The 18,697-nt window shown below is 41.5% G+C and overlaps 1 protein-coding gene across 1 annotated transcript in view; it reads right to left on the bottom strand.

The window, feature by feature from the left end:
- The window catches only part of LOC108785340 (C-Jun-amino-terminal kinase-interacting protein 4-like), an 82,358-nt gene that overhangs the window by 18,893 nt on the left and 44,768 nt on the right, over window positions 1-18,697 (bottom strand). Inside the window, exons 12-19 of the mRNA XM_018554390.1 lie at window positions 16,984-17,041; window positions 16,055-16,207; window positions 14,710-14,761; window positions 12,265-12,395; window positions 10,762-10,815; window positions 8,913-9,092; window positions 6,085-6,214; window positions 2,993-3,079 (exon numbers count right to left, since the gene is read on the bottom strand). Coding sequence (XP_018409892.1) covers window positions 2,993-3,079; window positions 6,085-6,214; window positions 8,913-9,092; window positions 10,762-10,815; window positions 12,265-12,395; window positions 14,710-14,761; window positions 16,055-16,207; window positions 16,984-17,041 — 845 coding nt within the window. The remainder of the gene's footprint in view (window positions 1-2,992; window positions 3,080-6,084; window positions 6,215-8,912; window positions 9,093-10,761; window positions 10,816-12,264; window positions 12,396-14,709; window positions 14,762-16,054; window positions 16,208-16,983; window positions 17,042-18,697) is intronic.

Raw genomic sequence — 18,697 nt, 5'->3', positions numbered from 1 at the left:
TACCTGGCTATAGGTTTCAAAAACATGTTCCCAAAAAGGCATTATAAGTTCACATTTCCACCATACGTGAAGATAGGTTCCTTCCTCCTTCCCACATCTTCAGCACACTGATGATTTTATCGGAAAAATTCTATGAAGTTCGGTCGGACACCTATACCATCGAGATAGGATTTTGTACCCCTTCTCTTGGTATGAGGCGGCAATAGATATCTTATGAGTCATAATAAAAGATTTTTGTATTTCCTCCTTTGTTAGGGGGATTTGTAAATCATTCTCCCATGTTGTCATAAAGTAGGGTCTTGTAGGGAATCGTTCTTTCATTAAATTCTGATATAATATAGAAATCATGTGAGTTGGTCTTTCTTTCTGACAACACATATTCTCAAACCAAGTCAATGGTTTATGTATTGAAGCTTTCTCTTGCAAACTTTCATATAAGGCTCTTAGCTGAAAATACTATAACCATTGACTGCATCCACACCTTTGTTCGGGTATCAGAGAAGTCATTGGCTTCAGATTTACTAATGCAAGAGCATCTATTATAGGTGAGGGTAAGCAGCAAGTCCATTGTAAAAACTGTCCCTTTAATTCCCCTGGTTTAAATATTGGGTTCCCCATGATAGGAGTCATAGGTCCCCCAATAGTGGAGATCTGATTTTTTCTTATCATGTTGTCCCATATCTTCAAGAGAGGAGGCACGCAGAAGGGGAGGTCCTGCCTCTGTGGTCTTAACTCGGGTTCTATCCATGGTATTGAAAAAGGAAGGATAGGGGAGATCTCCCTCTCCAGAGTGACCCAGAGCTTATTCATATCGTTAAACTTTCGATCCAGTATATGTGCCAATAGTGTGGAATTATAGTATGTTCTCAGGTCTGGAAGGGACAACCCTCCCCCCTCCTTCCTTCTTATTAAAATATCATATGCTATTCTAGGAGAGCGCCCTGCCCATATATATTGAATCAGTGCTGAGCGATTTTGATGAAAGAAGGAGGCCGGTAATTCTATAGGTAAGGTTTGAAAAAGATATAAAAAACGAGGAAGTATATCCATTTTATAAAGAGCTATTCTACCTACCCAGGAGTGTTTATAGGGTGTCCACCTCTTCATTTGTGCGATAGAAGACTGTAACAGAGGTCTATAATTAAGATCATAGAGTTCCGCTAAGTCATAAGTCAAGTAGGGTTGTAGGTAACTACAAGAGGGGTCCTGGTGATGGAGAAGAAGGGGAGTGATATACTGATAGTAGTATCTGTGACTGTGTGTGATGCTTGTGTCCATATTGTTCCCATTGAGCATCCCCCCCTCATACTTTTTTTTATGGACTCCATACTGTCCCCATTGAGCATCCCCCCACATACTTTTTTTTACTATACAGCCCTATTTACAGGGCTTTAAAAATAACTTGTCCCCTCGTCACGCCGATGCCGGACAAGTTACAGCCCCCGCCGGTTTAAATAGTAACCAGGACGCGCTGTGCAAGGGTTAATATTTTTTTTTACTGTACTCTAAAGCACCTCTTTATTGCAGTAAAAATGCTCTTCCAGCCCTTGCACTGCAGCGCCTTGTGCTATCAGAGCTTAGTAACAGCCACAACCCTCAGCATCATCACACAGACATATATTGAGGAGCATGTTGAGAGCGACGCATTCTCTCACAAATGTCTGTAGAAGCGTCTGCATGCCGACGTGCCTCATTGTATACACCTGTGGCCATGGAGGTGATGGGAACACCTGAATCCAATGATTTGGAGGGGTGTCCCAAAACTTTTGGCAATATAGCGTATCTATATACATATATATATATACACACACACAAAGATACTGGTAATGTAAAGCATTTGAACTGTAGTTAGGTCAGGGAGTGTATCTGCACACATTTTCAGGATATAATATTTAACACTTTTCCAAAAGTTTAATGGAATCTACTGTTCATTTAAATATAAACCAAAAACCATGTAAAAGCTTCATACATAAAGGAAGTCTCGGCCTCATTTCAAGCAGTTTTCCCATGGGGGCCACAGACTATGGCTATGTCTATCAGACTATTGTGTATTTCGTTACAGGTAGTGAAGAGTTCATCTTTCCGGGTCTATAGTGCGGCTTTATAAAAGTACTGGGTGTAGGGGAGAAACTGATACATACCTAGATGTCCCATCTGGCATAAAAAAATATCTTTCATCTACAATGGGACTTACAATATATTTTCAAAACTAACTACAATGTGATATTAGCAAAAAATAAAAAAAAAATGTATTGTGATTACCGTCATTTTACTTAACCAAGAAAATTAGCATTTTTGGTAGTCTGTTCAAATGATTTTTGAGGGACTTAGAGCAGACCTGCTGTGGAAAATGATACTTTAATATGAAGAAGGTATGTTAAAATAGCCTAAAACCCCTCCTGCAATAATTTGGCACCCAGTAACATGACACTGGTTACATGGTCTCTGCCAATGCAAAAGATATAGGGAGAATGTCTTCAGCTAAAGACTGCATTGGCATGCACCTTGTGACCATGGTTCTGAAATGATTCAGTGTTCCCTTTATTGCAGGGAGGAGTAAGATTGTTAGAGCATTCTATAGTGTTTTGATTATATAATGCAGTGTGTATAATAAAAGAACAGTCGGTTACCTTCTTGCTTTAAGGTCAACTGTAACTTGGCCATACTTTGATGGATTAAATAATTCAGAAACGAATAAATCAGACCCTCTAACACACCTTTTTCCACTCAATAGACACATTGGATCAGCTCCCTAATACTGCCTATAGTATAAAGACAAAATTAATCAGTGCTGGGTCAGCTCTACTGATTTCTGTTTCCCTTGGAGACATGACTAGAAAAAAAAAGATGCTGGATCCCTTGTTCTTCTGGTCTCTGGGTCAAATGAACCTTCAACCCCCATTCCCTTTCAACAGTAGGTTTTCTATGACCTTGGTTCCAAGCATGCACAGTTTCCATTCAGCAGACCTAGATTTCTTTAAAGGCAGCTTACTTTTGTACTTGGGTCCTTTTGATCCAAAAGTCTCAGCTGTACTAAAACTGGAACGCCATTGATCTCATTATTTGCTTCAGCATCCCCCTAAGAAAAACAAATCAATAATAAAAACCGCTGCAGAAAGTCGCCCACAATCTGACCAGTGAAAGCAGAGAAATTTAGCATTTGTTGCAAAAGTAATAAAGCATTTAACAAATAGCAAAGCACTCCGTGTATGACATTGAGACATAAACCCTTAACTCATTCACAAGGGGGTACCCCAATGCAAATAAGCCCCCCTTCCTACAGACCCCCACAAGCAACGCCCCAGGGCTTGTGGGGATGAGGTCCTTGTCCTCATCGGCACGGGGAAAAGGTGCTTTTGAAGGGGGGACCCAGAAAAAGCACCCTCCCAGTGTAGAGGGCATGTGGCCTGGTATGGCAGGAAGGGGCCACTCTGCTCACTACCTCGGAGGTACTGAGTAGAATAGCCGAGACGAATGCCACTCGGTAGCATTCGGCTGTTCATTCACTGCCGTTCGGCACCTATGGGAATAGGGGCAAACGGCAGCGAGTGAACTGCCGGAATCCAGGGGTTGGATCGGCTGAGTTGAACGGCTTGTGCACTTCGCTCAGCCGAACTGAGCATGTACGGCTGATTTTAGCAATGTACGGCTGCAATCAGCTGTACAGAGCCAAGAGCATCATCAGCTCAGTTCACTTCGGCTGCCGAATAACCCTGTTAGAAGTGTATTTATGTTGCTTCCGTACAAGACCTGCGAGTGCCTCTTTCACTGGACGGCTTGTATCTACTTGCCTTGAGCGCACCCGGGCCCCTCTTATCTAAATTCAGTGCTCATTATATATATACACACACAGCAATTTTTTTTTATTCTACTTTATATGCTGTTCTAATTAATGGTTGATAGTGTATGGGCATCTATGGTTACTTTGACTGTATGGTCTTTTTTTTACTGAAGTTGTACACTCTGCTTCCTAATAGCAGATGAGAAGAAACTTCAAAGAGGACTTCAAAAGGGTGTCTTTATGTGGATCAGACTGTCACTTTCCTTTCTTTGTTCATGCTTCAGTAATATGAGAAGTCTACTGATCATTATCATTTCATCTTCATTTAATAACTTGTCTTGCCTTTGATCATCGCAGCAGTGAGATTTGTATGTGTCATTATAGGTTCTATATTATATCATTGCAAACAAATTGACTTAAACCCTTTTGGGAGAGTTCAACTAAGATCTATTTTGATTGGCATTCATATGTTTGTATATTTTCTACTCTCCTGCTGTTATCATTGTCAATAATAATTCTGTTCCTAACTGCTTGAATATACTGCACAGATGGAAAATAACCATAGTAAATTATCCTAATGTCACACCTAGGGCTTTGTTTAATAAATAGTATAGAGTACATATAAGCAGTGATCCAGTGATCCGACTGTTCTTTTGTCAGATAATGCTACCTTGCTTGCTGATTAACCAGTGATAGACCTAAGATAGCATGATCTTTGACAGCTCTACACAAAGTCATGCACCCTTGTATATCCTGCAATTTTTCTTGTTTTTGAGCTTTCCTCTTTTGACCCTGTCACCACAATACCCAAAAACATGCACTGGTCACCCGAATACCCAAAAAACCCTCACTGGACCCCACCAACCTCAATAATCTCAGACCAATCTCCTTACTCCTATTCACCTTTAAACTCCTCGAACGCCTTATCTACAGCCGTCTGAGCCACCACCTCACCGATAATAAAATCCTTTACCCCTTACAATACGACTTTCCCCCCCAACATTGCACGGAAGCTGCCCTCCAAAAACTCACTAAATTACTTACCGTACTAACTGCTAAAAACAATGTCCACTACTCCTTACTCTTGCTATTAGACCTTTCTGCTGCTTTTGACACTGTTGACCACCCGTTGCTCCTCAAAAACTTAACTCGCTTGGCCTCCAAGAGTCTGCTCTCTCATGGTTCTCCTCCTACCTATCTAAGCGCTCTTTTAGTGTCACTTACAAATCTAACTCCTCCCCTCCTCTTCCTCTTACTGCAGGGGTTCCCCTGAGGCTCTGTCCTTGGCCCCCTTCTCTTCTCGATCAACACCTCCTCCCTTGGCCAGTTGATCACCTCACATGGCTTCCAATACCATCTCTATGCTGATGACACTCAAATATATCTCTCCACTCCACAACTCTCCCCCTCATTGTCCTTGCATGTCACTAATCTACTAACTGACATATCAGCCTGGATGTCACAACACAAAACTAAATCTTTCAAGAAATGAGGTCATGATATTTCCTCCACCCCGTGCACCTTCCCCCAACACAACTATGCATCCCTCCCCCTATGGCAAGGTGCTAGGTGTGGTGCTCGACTCCAACCTCACCTTTCTGCCCCACATCCAATAGCTATCTAAATCCTGCCACCTTCACAACATCTCCAAAATACCCCCCTGCCTAATGAAACCACAAAGGTACTCATCCACATCCATATCGCTCGCCTCGACTTTTGCAACTCCCTCCTTATTGGCCTACCTGTACAATGGCTATGCCCCCTTCAGTCTATCATGAATGCTGCCCCTCCACTGGCTTCAATCATCCACAGGATAAAATTCTAAATATTAACAACCACTTACAAAGCCATCCACAACTTTGCCTCTGGCTATATCTCCAACCTCATTTCAAAGTATCACCTTAACCATCCCCTCCGCTCCTCCCAAGACCTCCTGTTCTCTAGCTCCATCGTCAACTCCTCCCATACTAACCCCTGAAGACTTCTCCTGAGTATCTCCCATCTTTTGGAACTCCTTACCCCAGCCTGTCCATCTATCTCCTACTCTGTCTGCCTTTAGGCAATCCCTAAAGACTCATCTCTTCAGGGAAGCCTATCCCACCTCAAACTAACCACTGAACTATCACTTCTTAATCAATTCATCCCACCACAGCTACCTCCTCATGTATCACTTGCCCTCCAAATTTAGACTGAAAGCTCTCATCGGCAGGGCCCTCCTTACCATTTTGTCTTGTAACTGTAATGCCTTCCTTATATTGTAACACGCTGCTCAAACTGTGGCGCTACTTAAAGAGTCTACGTACCTTGTTTGCTATAATTGGTGGAACACTCCAGCCATGAATTTGCGCTCTGCCATACTCCTTCCAGATGTGCGAGCGAATCTGGCGGTAATGTTCATGCTTCTTGCTTCGCAGTGGTACAGCATCATCATCACTAATGAGGAAAAAAAACATGTTTGTAGCCCGAATCCATCAGTTTTAATCATAGACAATAAGGCAGTAACAATACAGAGGTATCTCCTGTGACCTCAGGGAGACCCTTGATCCTGAGCACAGAATTTATAGATGTTTTGGATTTTGCTCCTGCTCAGAGTGAAGGCCCGTTCCTCCGACCATTTAAAGGTCCAATGTGAGAGGGTTTTATAGGTCATTGTGGTATTTGCTGCAGACTATTAATGACAAAGGCCGTGAGTTGGGGCCTCTGAATATATTGTGCCCAGGATTGATAAACTACCTGAGCACAGAAAACAATATGAGGATTACCAAAAGGTACTTTAAGGTAACACAAGGTGTCTAGATTTTGGAAATAATGTTAATTTGTACAATTATGAAATAACAGGTTTTCTTGAACCACTTGCTGACTGGGGTGGTAAACCCCCTTCCTGCCCAGGCCATTTTCCAGTATTCAGCACTGCGGTACTTTGACAGCGCAGGGGGCGGGGGACTTTTTGGGTGTTTTAATATGAGACTTTCATTTTTTTCCAAAAAAAACTTTTTTTCTTTAAACTTACTTTTTACCCTTAACTTGATTGCTATCACATTGGGGGCTTAAAAGCTTGTATGAGACAGCCGGTAACGGCCGTTATCCTTCCCGGCGGGTTTCTGCTCACGCGTGGGGGGGGAGGAAGTACATTTACGTGACCCCGCCGTAATTTTACGATGGGCGGACAGCAAGGGGTTAATGTTCCACATCAATGACTTGTCCCACTGTCCTTCAACTTTTAATACCTAGCTGTGGCAGATTCACCACAGACTTCTAACTGGTCTGGTTAGACTGGTCTGACAGGGATATTAAGTTCAGTCTCATTTACACAATGTAATCATATCACGTAGCTCTAACATTCTATTCTTAATGTGATCTCCCTTTATGAACACCAGTATGACAGTGGCAGAATGTGCTTGGTTCTTCCTCTGAGCTCCATATATTGCTGTGGGGAAGCCACTAGAGGGCAGGTGACACAGGACTGTATACATTGATTAGCTATAACTTTATAACCACCAGCCTAACATTGAGTATGTCTCCTTTTGCCTCCTAAACAGCCATGACCCATCAAGGCATGGACTCAACTAAGCCTCTGAAGGTATGCTGTGGTATCTGACACCAAGCTGTCAGTAGCAGGTCATTTAAGTCCTGTGGGTTGCGAGGTGTGGCCCCCATGCATTGGACTTGTTTTTCCAGCACATCCCACAGATGCTCGATTGGACTGAGATCTGGAGAATCTAGAGGCCAAATCAACAGGACAAATTAGTTGTTGTGTTCCTCAAATCATTCCTGAACCATTTTTGCAGTGTGGTAGGGCGCATCATCCTGCTGAAAGAGACCACTGCCATCAAGGAATACCGTTCCCATGAAGGGGTGTACTTTGTCAGCAACAATGTTTAGGTAGGTGGTACGTGCCAAAGTAATATCCACATAAATGGCAGGACCCAAGGTTTCCCAGCAGAACATTGCCAAAAGCATCACACTGCCACAGCTGGCTTGCCTTCTACCCATAGTGCATCCTGGTGCCATTTCTCCCCCAGGTAAACACGTAAACACACACACACACACACACACACACACACACACACGGCCATCCACATCATGTAAAAGAAAATGTGTGTTTTGTATGGTTTGGACACTTTTAAAGCCCCGCTTTTCTTTATCCTTCTTGTATACAATTCTAATTGGGGGTGTGGTGCCTATCCCTAATAGTTCAATTCAATTTTTATGCTTTAAACTAAAAGAAAATGTGATTAATCAGACCCAGCCATTTTCTTCGATTGTTCTGTGGCCCAGTTCTGATGTTCATGGCGGTGGGCACGGGTCAGCATAGGCACCCTGACCGCTCTGTGCTATGCAGCCCCATACGCAACAAACTGAGATTCACTGTGTGTTTAGACACTTTTTCAGCAATTTCAGCTACAGAAGATCTTCTACTGGATCGGACTACAGGGCGCATCTGTTTCACACGTGCATCAATGAGCCTTGGCCTCCATGACCCTGCTGTCGGTTCACCAGTTTTCCTTCCTTGGACCACTTCAGACTGGGAACATCCCACAAGAGCTGCAGTTTTGGAGTTGCTCTGACCCAGTCATCTAGCCATCACAATTTGGCCCTTGTCAAAGCTGCAAAAATCCTTATGCTTGCCCATTTTTTCTGCTTCCTACACATCAACTTCAGGGACAAAATGGTCACTTGCTGCCTAATATATCCCACCCACTTTCATGTGTCATTGTAACTAGATCATCAATGTTATTCACTGTTCGTGGTCATAATGTTATAGCTGATCGGTGTAGGATAGATTGCATGCAGTCATACCTCACCCCCACTACACCTTCAAAAGAAAAATCAATTTCAGATGAGGAAATTTTTAAACAAAAACTTTATGTTGACATTAACACAATTAATTAGTTAATACAACTACCATATATGCTGGCGTATAAGACCGGTTTTTGGACCCAAAAACACTGCCCGAAAATCGGGGGTCGTCTTACACACCGGGTATACTGTATTATTTTGGGCTATACTCGTCTTATACGACAAGTATAGTCCAAAACCTATATTTTAACACAAAAAGTAGGGGGTCGTCTTAGACGCCGGCAAATACGGTAATACACAATATAACATTGAACTACAGCAAGTTACTCACTCTGTATGTGAGGTGTTGTGTATGCGAAAATTGACAGACTGGTTCCGTACAGGACTGCTTATCTGACCAGCAGAGTGCACAGCGGATGCAGAGCGCACTCTGTGCAGAGAGGAGGGTGGAGTTGGTGGCGGCGTTACTGCTTTCCCCGGTGGGCTAGTGGAGCTAAATAATCTGTCAAATCTATGCATTAAAAAAAAAGAAGATTCAAATAATATTAAGAAGGGTTGCACACTTCTGGGAATCCTATTCAGTATAGTAATCTAAAAAGTAACCAATCAGGTAAGAAATACGGAAGCAGCCATTACTAAAGGGGATAAAATACCTTCCATTTCCTTTTAGTCTGCAGACCATAATTTGCTGTATTACAATAAGCACAATGACTGTTGTAGCAATTGTATGTGTTTTTGTTTTTAACAAGACTGGAGGAAAAACTTTCCACCCTAATAATCTCTGTACCCTACTCTCCTACTATAAGAAAGTTCCCTGTGTTAGACTGGCAGAAATGGGCAATGCAATACAGTTTGACTGGCTGACACTGCAGGTTCTACATCAGGGAAAGGCAATCTTGAGACTCCAGCTGTGGTGAAACTAAAAAGCCCATCATGCCTCTGCAAAACATATCTGTGGCTGTCAGAGTGTTGCAATGCCTCATGGGACTTCTCGTAGTTTCACAACAGCTGGGGTGCCAAATTCGCCTACCCCTGTTCTACAACTTTTAATCCTAAAGAGTTAAATCTTAAAAATTCATTCAAGTACCTTCTCGATTAACAAAAATATATCTACTATGGCTACTTTACAACACACAAAGGGGCCAGGAGGAACAAAAGTAGTCACCCCAGAAGGAAGGACAGTGTTAGCACCAATTTAGGCCTGGTTCACACCTGGGCGTTTTACAGCGCGTTCCTACGCGCTGTAAAACGCTCAACATGTGAAAAACAATAATTGCCTATGGGCATGGTTCCCACCTGGGCGTTTTACAACGGGCTGAAAACGGCCTACGCCCAAAGAAGTGCAGGAGCTTCTTTGGGGCGTATTTGCCGTGAGTATCCATTAGGATACAGCCGGATAGCCCTCGGGAAACGCGGTAAAAACACGCGGCACGAAAAGCGCATATTCCGTAGGCCCAGGTGTGAACCCAGCCTTAGGCCTTGTTCACACCAAATGCAGAGCAGATCCGGTCGCAGTGCAGTGGGTTGTGCCGAGGTTGTTTCTGATGCGTTTTTGCCGCGTTTTTGATGCGTTCCGGGCCGATTTCTGGTTAAAAAATTGTTTTTTTATTTATTTTTTACGTTTAACATGGGCTTTCAGGCACTTGCACGCGTTTTTGACACGTTTTTGCGTTTGTATGCGTTTTTGATGCGTTCCAGAGCAGATCCAGAGCAGGTAAAATAGGGCTTGCCGCAGTTTTTGCACCTGCTCTGGATCTGCACGCTGCGATGTGAACTGGAGCTCAAAATACCATATGAATACATTGGATGCAGTTTTGATCCGGTCTGCACCTGCTCTGCTCTGGATCTGCTCTGCGCTTGGTGTGAACAAGCCCTTAGAGATGATTTGAGGCTCTACAGCCAAGTGATATACAAATAAGATACATTTTGGTTAATAGTTTGGGTACTTGAATGCATTTTTAAGATTTAACTCCTGAGTTTAGAGTCACTTTAATGCTGCTGGTTGAAAGATCACAGTAAGCTGACATAAAGGCAAATTAAGGTATGTACCAGTTTCAGGTTACACCAGCTGTTTTTAAAAACCCAACCTATTTTTTTCCTGTCTTATAAAACAAAAACATGATTAAAATGTTTTAATATCTGCTTTAGATATTCATTTACTGTAAGGATATAACACATACACCTTCCAGAAAGAGGATTTTTTCATCTGTACGGCCTGAACTTCTTTGGAAGCCCTAAAAATTAAATGAAAAGCGGAACACTGCTTAGTAAACGTAACAAAACAAACAAAAGTCAAAGTGAAAACACAGCACATTTTATCAAATATGTTATTAGGACTTACTAAACAAGGGTTACATTATTTTGTAGCATTAAAAAGAAGTTTTGGTATCTTCATATTATCCTGAGTGAATGAATATAAAGATATATTTCCTAGTTGTTTTATGTGACTCATAGGACATCATGGTGCTTGCGTGTTTGTATTGGCATGCCCTTTGAACAGTAGTTGAAATCTTTTCGATTGTTATTGTCCTATAGTCTTAACAGTCTTCTGTATCAAACAGAACCAAATGCAGATAATGATTTCACAATAACAAAGTAATTTTGAAACATATTCCTCATTTTTATCAATCATTATCAATGACCTTTGCATCTGGAAAGTCATGAATGACATTCAAATCTCAAAATTGTACAATTACCCCATGTATTTTTTAATGTTGCCTTTTTGTTTGAAATTTGTACGCAACTCAGGCATCTGGACCAATAGAAATGGTGTATAAAATAGTGTCGCTACTGGCTTATGCTGATAATGTAGAACCGAGCTACGTCTGGTGTGAATAATGCTTTTGTCTCCTTTCAAAAATCTACCAGATGAAAGTGATTAGTCATAATTCAAGAGAAAACAAAAAGGTACAGCAGAAAAGGATCTCAGTTTGCCAGATATACTCTTCCCTTGGCTAATATAAGATTCAGACGCTTGGCAGCTTCAAGTACTTAAATTCTATTGTTCACAAAGATAATATTAAATCTAAATTCTCATGTAAGAAAAAAAAAATACAGTGCTTTTCTCTATATAAGCCCTGATTGGGGTTCCGTATAAAGCTGGAACCTGTGTACTTTCACAACAAAATGAGATGTAACTTGGGTGCTTTGAGCAGAAAGTACAAAAAATATGTATGGCACAAAACTTGGAGAAACATGTAAATCCATAAACAACTATATTGATTGGCTGTTTGGTGAATTTGATATTGTAAAACTCGTATAGGAAAGCAGACTCAGATGGGCAGATCACATCATTTAAGTGGATGGAATGACACTACCAAAAATCTGTTTTAATTGTGCTGGAAGGGAAGACATCTTTTTAAAAAAGACATCCGAGATGAAGATCTAGAAGTTCTGGCATAAACTGGTGCTCTACAGCAATGTCTGCATTAAAAGCTGAAGCTTTGAGCAGGTAGGCTGTTTCAACATTTAAGCATTAGAACCTGCATCTAATGTATAGTAGGATTTTGTTTTCTAATTGAAAGACAGGCAATATTTTTCAATGCATTTAGAAACACAAAACCGAATGCCAGTCACATGAGGACATGTACTGAACTCATTGAAATGAATACGTTTCTCAGTTATATGTAAGACAGCATTAAAATAAAGCCTCACTTAATGGTCGGCCCCAGATAAGTCATCACCTGAGCATTTCTGTCCTGCGTACTGCTTCCTGCAGTTCCATCAGCTTCTCCTTATACTGGTTCCTTTCCATCAGCACACGTGCCATTTCTGCTCTGGTGAATCTCTTTCTTTGGGCAGCTGGAATATCAACCTAGGAAATAGTTTTGGTAACATAATTTGTTAGTCACTTTTTTTTATGAGGTCCTGTACAAGAATTATTAGTATAGCAAAGGTAAAGTGTTAACTAATATGTGACATTATTGCTCAGTCATCATACAAATGCCTAAACACCTGTCAGTAGAGCCTGCAAACTGCATAGATCAATAATGAGAAAACTAAAGTTTCAAATAAATCTCATCCGTGTATAAAAACTACTGATAGATTTGCTGCAAAAATAAGATTTTGTACTCCCTGTAAAATAATTTTCTTGGAGTCCACTGAAGGATACAGGAAGTATTAAACCTTCGGGTTATACTGCCACCTACAGGAGGATTGGACACTGGCAAACAAAAAAAATGTAGAACAGCCCACGGTACAACCCATCCTACAACCAGCATGCTTCAAAATATTACCAAAGCAGTACCAGAGCATGATCATAAACACAGGGGATGGTACCTGTGTCCCTCAATTGACTACAATTTTCTTTCCATTCCATTGAAAGTTACAGGAGGTCTTACATTTTTGGGAAATCCTAAAGTTGTGCAACTAAGAGGTGAGCAGCACGGCAAACTGCTAACAAGCCCAACAAAAACAACAGAATTGGGGACTGCTTGTAGCTCAAAGAGCCACCTGAGAAACCTGATGCCGAATGCTGGCATAGGAAAAGGCCAAAATGTCCACCTGGTAAAACAGGAACTGAAGAAGACCAGGTAGCAGCTAGCAAACTTGGAAGTCAGTGGCCTGATGCCAAAACACCCAAAAAGCACTCATAGCTCTGGTGGAGTGAGCCTTGACTGAAAAAGGGGGAACGTGCTAGTAAGCTGTGTGTGTCTCCACAAATACACATATAGACATACAATTAACCTAATGACTCTGGGTGCTGAAGGGCAGGGAATCTCCTGCACAGATGGTTCTGTTAATATAAACTGCTTTGGTGCACAGTGTATGCCTCTTTCAGATTTAACGTAAGCCTTTTAAAGAACCTGAATATTTCAGCATGCAGTCCCCCACCTGCCCTATGGAAACAGATAATCTTCATCATACTACTGATTCCAGGCACAAAGCAAGTGACACAGGAAGTTGCAAGGCTGAAATAATAGAATAATAGTGTTTCCTGTCTGGTTATATAGCATTGCAGTGGTGTGTGGATTATATAACGTAGGTAAAAGAAAATACAAATAATGGTCAGAGATTGTCTAAGACAGGGCTTAAAATTTCCACTCGCCTGCTCGCATTTGGCGAGTGGAAATAAAGTGTGGGCGAGCCAGACACGAGATCTATCTGCTCTCTCCCTTCTCTCCTGCACTTCATGTTTCCTCTTGCTCTGTCCTCCTACGATCGGCTCCGGCTGTTGTGTCTTTGTTTAGACAGGTGACGTGTAGAAGCCAGCGTCTCCTGTCACCATGGATACCCGCTCTCTACTGCGCATGTGCAGACAGACGGGACCATGAGCTCGAATTTAGTGGCCCGGCATCTAGCTATAGGCGTCCCTGTTCCCATGGCAGCACAAGTCGGCCTGAACTAACGGCCGGGTACTGTGATCCTTGCTTTGATCTCCACACTGCTATTTCCCAGGAGGGGGAGACCGATCTGCAAAGGGTCATGGACGTAATTTGAGCTCTGCAAGCAGGTACTCCAGTCTATTTTTTAGGATAGTTGGAAAACATTCCCTTTCATGATTGTTTAGGTTTATTATTTTAATAATCTGGCGGGAATGTGACATCATACTGATGCCATAGGAAGAGGGGGGCAGCTCTTTAACGTTTTTCTATTTGGTGATTAGGTTTTTCCTGTATAAAGTGTTGCTGGGAGTTGAAGTCCTCTATAGCTGGTGCCATTCTGCATTTTTGTATAAAGTGTTGCTGGGAGTTGTAGTCCTCTATAGCCGTTATCATTCTGCATTTATATATAAAGTGTAGCTGGGAGTTGTAGTCCTCTATAACTGGTGCCATTCTGCATTTTTGGATACATTTTCCTTTATGTTTACATTGCTTTATGGTAATATTGTAAAAGTTGTTATTTATTTTTGTAACTTTATTCTGAATAAAACATTTAACAATGTAACTTCATAAGATAATTTAAGAGGGCGTGTTTAGGGGCGGAGTTAAGGCCGGGGCAGGGTGCGGCAACTGGTGGTGGGTAACTTTCAGGCCTGGCTAGTAGCTCAAGACTTGAAATTTTAAGCCCTGGTCTAAGAGGACTCTTTAATGCCACAGAATACACAGCAGTTGGTCTCATAATACCCCATACAATAATTTAAGGCTTTTCTGATTAGCATGTATTCCAATACATATACACATATTTACCTCTGCATCTTTACTGCACAGCTTTCGGGCTTCATCCAGTTCCATTCGAGTCCTGAAAAAAACAAAAAAACACCCAGGACATGTCAAGTGTCCAGGTTACACCAATCTCTAACAAATGCCCTTTTTTTTAACCTTAATACATTCTCTCTATTAAAGGTAAAAACCGCCCAGTACCTTTTTGAATCCCCGGTCCCCCCAACACTTACCTGTCAGCGTCGCTTGTCACTGCCGCCGGTCCCCAAAGCGATCCTCCGTCCAAACTTCCTGAGTGAGGGGAGGAGATTGAGGGGGAGGAGCTATAGGCTCTTTCTGCTGTTAATCAATCTGTTGGGCGGAGAGGGGGGGGCATGGCCTGCCGCAGTGCTGTCTGTGTCTATGGATGCACACTGCCACTTGCAGGCATGGCTGGGAACTAGCATGCATGGGTGCCTCCATAGCAGCCACTTAGCTGATGAAGACACCCATACAGAGGATGGGGGGAGAGCGCTGCATGGAGCCACTAGAAAACGAGGTACATTTTTAGTAAAAAACAGCAAAGGATTTCTTGCTGTATGGGCCTCCTATTTATAAAATAAAATAAAAAAACACATGAAGCTTTAATATCACTTTACAGAAACTGGTCTAAGAATAAATACCTGCAAATAATCAAGTACAAAAACGTACCTATCCTGCATCCTGTTTCACCGAACACTGATTCATTGAAAATAAAATTCCTGGCTGAAGTTTCTTCTGAAACCCACATTTCTGGGAATGTTGATCTCCTGCATCCCCCCCCCCCCAAGCTCAGTACTTCTACTGACACCCCACGTTACTACAGGACACAGTAGTGAAATGGGGATCAACAAGAGGAACCACTCAGCACAGGGGACACAAGAGGCTGGTCCCCTCATCCTGGCTTTTTTCTCTTTCCTTTCCCTCGCTTTCATTTAAATAGTGCTCTGCATTCTGATGTCGAGAAGCAGGCTGAGTGCTAAAGACAATTATAAATGTGCGCTTTGTTTGTTACATTTTTTTTTTAAAGATATACACCTCTAGTGTCTCCTAAATACTAAAATATAAATGTGGACTTTTTTTGTGTCTGATATTGGAAAGGTAACAATGAGAAAGTGTGGCTATACCCTAATTTACTTGACTATAACTTGCCATGAGTACAAGCAATATCGGACAACAGCCCCAGCATAAGAAAGGACTCCTGAATGGAACCAAATGAGGACCAGATCTGACCTGAAGTAGGTAGTATTTGGCTGATGGGTCTGGTCTGGAATGGGTGGTTATATTGTTTCAGTTTGGACTTTCAGCATTTTGCTCCGCCAGGTAGAGTATGATTTCAGTTCTCTATACTCACATATGCAGTTCCTGGTCTGTCTCTCTCAGCCTGAACTCACAGCGCGTTAGATTCTGTGCTGTATTCTCGGCCTCACGTCTAAGGGTCTCTCTCTCTGCTGTCAGCTCTTCAACTCTTGCAATCAGGCTCTTCCTAGCCATATCAACTTCATTCCTGTACATAAAAAATACATATATTTAAAAGGGCACCTTATTGGTAGAGGATTAAAAGCAATAAGGACAAGTTTTCTAACCCACCTAATCACTAGTTTCCAGCCTCCAACAGTGGCAGACTTAGGAACCACCCACAGACAAGGTTACCTAATTCAACCAGCCATTCTTAAGGGCATGTCAAGTGGCCAGGGTACACCAATCTCTAGCATTCCCTTTAAAATAAATAGCACCAGGAGTTTCTGCCTGTGACACCCTGTTTCCTGCCCTTCCTTATGCATGCACATACACAGCAATGCCGAATGTTACTGTTCATAGTTCTGTAAACCAATCCCTCTTCCTGAGGGTAGTCAGATTAGTCAGATTGTGTATGCATGTTCAACTGCCCTCATAGGTTTATGAAGGTTAAGGTTTTCAGAGAAGGGGTGTCTTCTGTGATCAACACATAGCCTGCTTCCAATCACATTAAAAAAATCACTTTAAAACAAGCCCTCAATTACCTCTGGATCTTTAACGGACTGTGGAGAAATATATCTTCAAAATTCATAACACAGGCAGTAAATTACATCTCCTTTGACCTTTATTTTGTATGAAAGCCAAAACTTGGCAGCCTTCTAATATATACAAAACAACAAGTTATGAAATACAAATAACATTTATACTTTTTCTGTAAATTAGTATGCAAATTATTCTTATACTATTGATTGTGACACTGACATATTTATCTCTTCCTGTGAGACTAATTCATTCATGTCAAAAAAATAACTTAGCATATCTTACTGTGCATCTCTGAGCTGTGCATTCTCGTCCATAAGAGCATCTACATGATTTCCAACACCTGGCAAAGGAAATAAACACAGAAGTCTATTCAAGCTATGGTAATAGAACAAAGAATACTACATTTGGTAGGCAGGCAGAAACAGACATTTAATTCCACATACAATGCTAATTTACTGTAGTGCTTCTGATTAACAGAAATGTATAATTCTTTCCGAGTATCCTTTACCCCTTATATAACCTCTGGCCACCCCTTAGGTTTTTGTTTTACGGTAACATGTGCATTCAGTCACCATATTTTGGCAGCCCACTGCAACGTATTGCACATTAGTGCTTTGCACTGTAACACACATCTGTTGGTAAGGCGCATTGGGGTGCCATTCAAATGAATAGCACCACATCATAACAATTTTTAAGGTAAAGTACTTCGTAACATGCGTGTTACCACAATAGCATAGTGTGAATGGGCCCTTACTGTACCAAATAAACAAAATTAACTGCCAAGTGCATATAAGCTTCAACCAAATATGCAGTTACCAAACAATTAATTGTTTCCATATACCATAACAAAAATACCAAAAGCATATAAGCACCAGAATGTTCACTCTGTGCTGCTACTCATTTCTAAAACACTTTTCCTGGCCAACATTGAATGTCTTGAAGAGATTATGTAGTAGTGGTGATGTACAGGCAGCATAGGCAGCTTCTGTTTGTAGAAGTGAGCACCAGGCATCCCTCTAGAATATATGCTAAATAACCATCTGCCATTGCTGTACAGCGGTATTGTTTGCTTCCTACACTTTATACTGCTTTTCTGTTTTTAGTGCCAGAAGGACTTGTTTATTGCATCACTTTTTTGTGCGAATAAAGTTAGATGTTTTTATGTTTCATATCTCTATGTTAAGGCTGAAAAGGCTAACTATCTTGCTATACCTGGCTTCAATATATCCAAGTCAAGGATCAAGAAAATCAAATACATACAAATAATGTATCAAGCAAAAAAGCCCTGGACCCTTCTACAGTAACCCTGGGATACATTTATATACAAAACACTGTGCCATGTCTCTCCCTGTGAAATCCCCACATTTTTCTTCGGAATGTTGTCAACTTCATAAACAGAATGTTGACACTGCAAAAAAAAAAAAGTAATGAGTGCAGGAGTGGTACTATAGTGCCACAATATAGTAGAAATATCCTGTGCATGTGCGGTAGTGACTGGTCTATGCGGACAGTACTGTGCATGCGTAGCATATTGCTGACATGTTTGTGACATCAAAATATGGTGATGAGATCCCACGCATGTGTGGTAGTGGGAATGCAGGCTGGCACATCGCCCATATATACTGATGGCGGTTTTTGGTACATCATACGTGTGCAGATATTTACGTGTGCTGCGCAGGTGTGGGGATACGGAATACAGCACGACCATAAAAGGCACACATATAGGGAATTACATTGCAAATGTGCGGGGCAAGGTCTACTGGGAATGGAAGTTTCATTCCTTGACATCCAAGAAACATGAACAAATGGTATAAATCAAGGGTAAATGTAATCTGGAATCCTGTAGAAACAAAAAGCTACCTTAAAGAGTTTCACAGAGGAATTTGAAACCTTTAAAAAAGGTAAACAAAAAGGTTTTTTGTTTGTTTTTTACAAAAGTCAATGCATGCAGATTCAGTAAAAAGCACCACATACCTAAATAAACTTCACGTTTGCC

The sequence above is a fragment of the Nanorana parkeri genome, unplaced genomic scaffold (genome assembly GCF_000935625.1).
Source record: "Nanorana parkeri isolate BGI_ZX_2015 unplaced genomic scaffold, ASM93562v1 scaffold156, whole genome shotgun sequence".
NCBI lineage: Eukaryota > Metazoa > Chordata > Amphibia > Anura > Dicroglossidae > Nanorana > Nanorana parkeri.
Note: the sequence above shows the minus strand (reverse complement) of the source record. Positions and strands in the feature narration are given on the sequence as shown.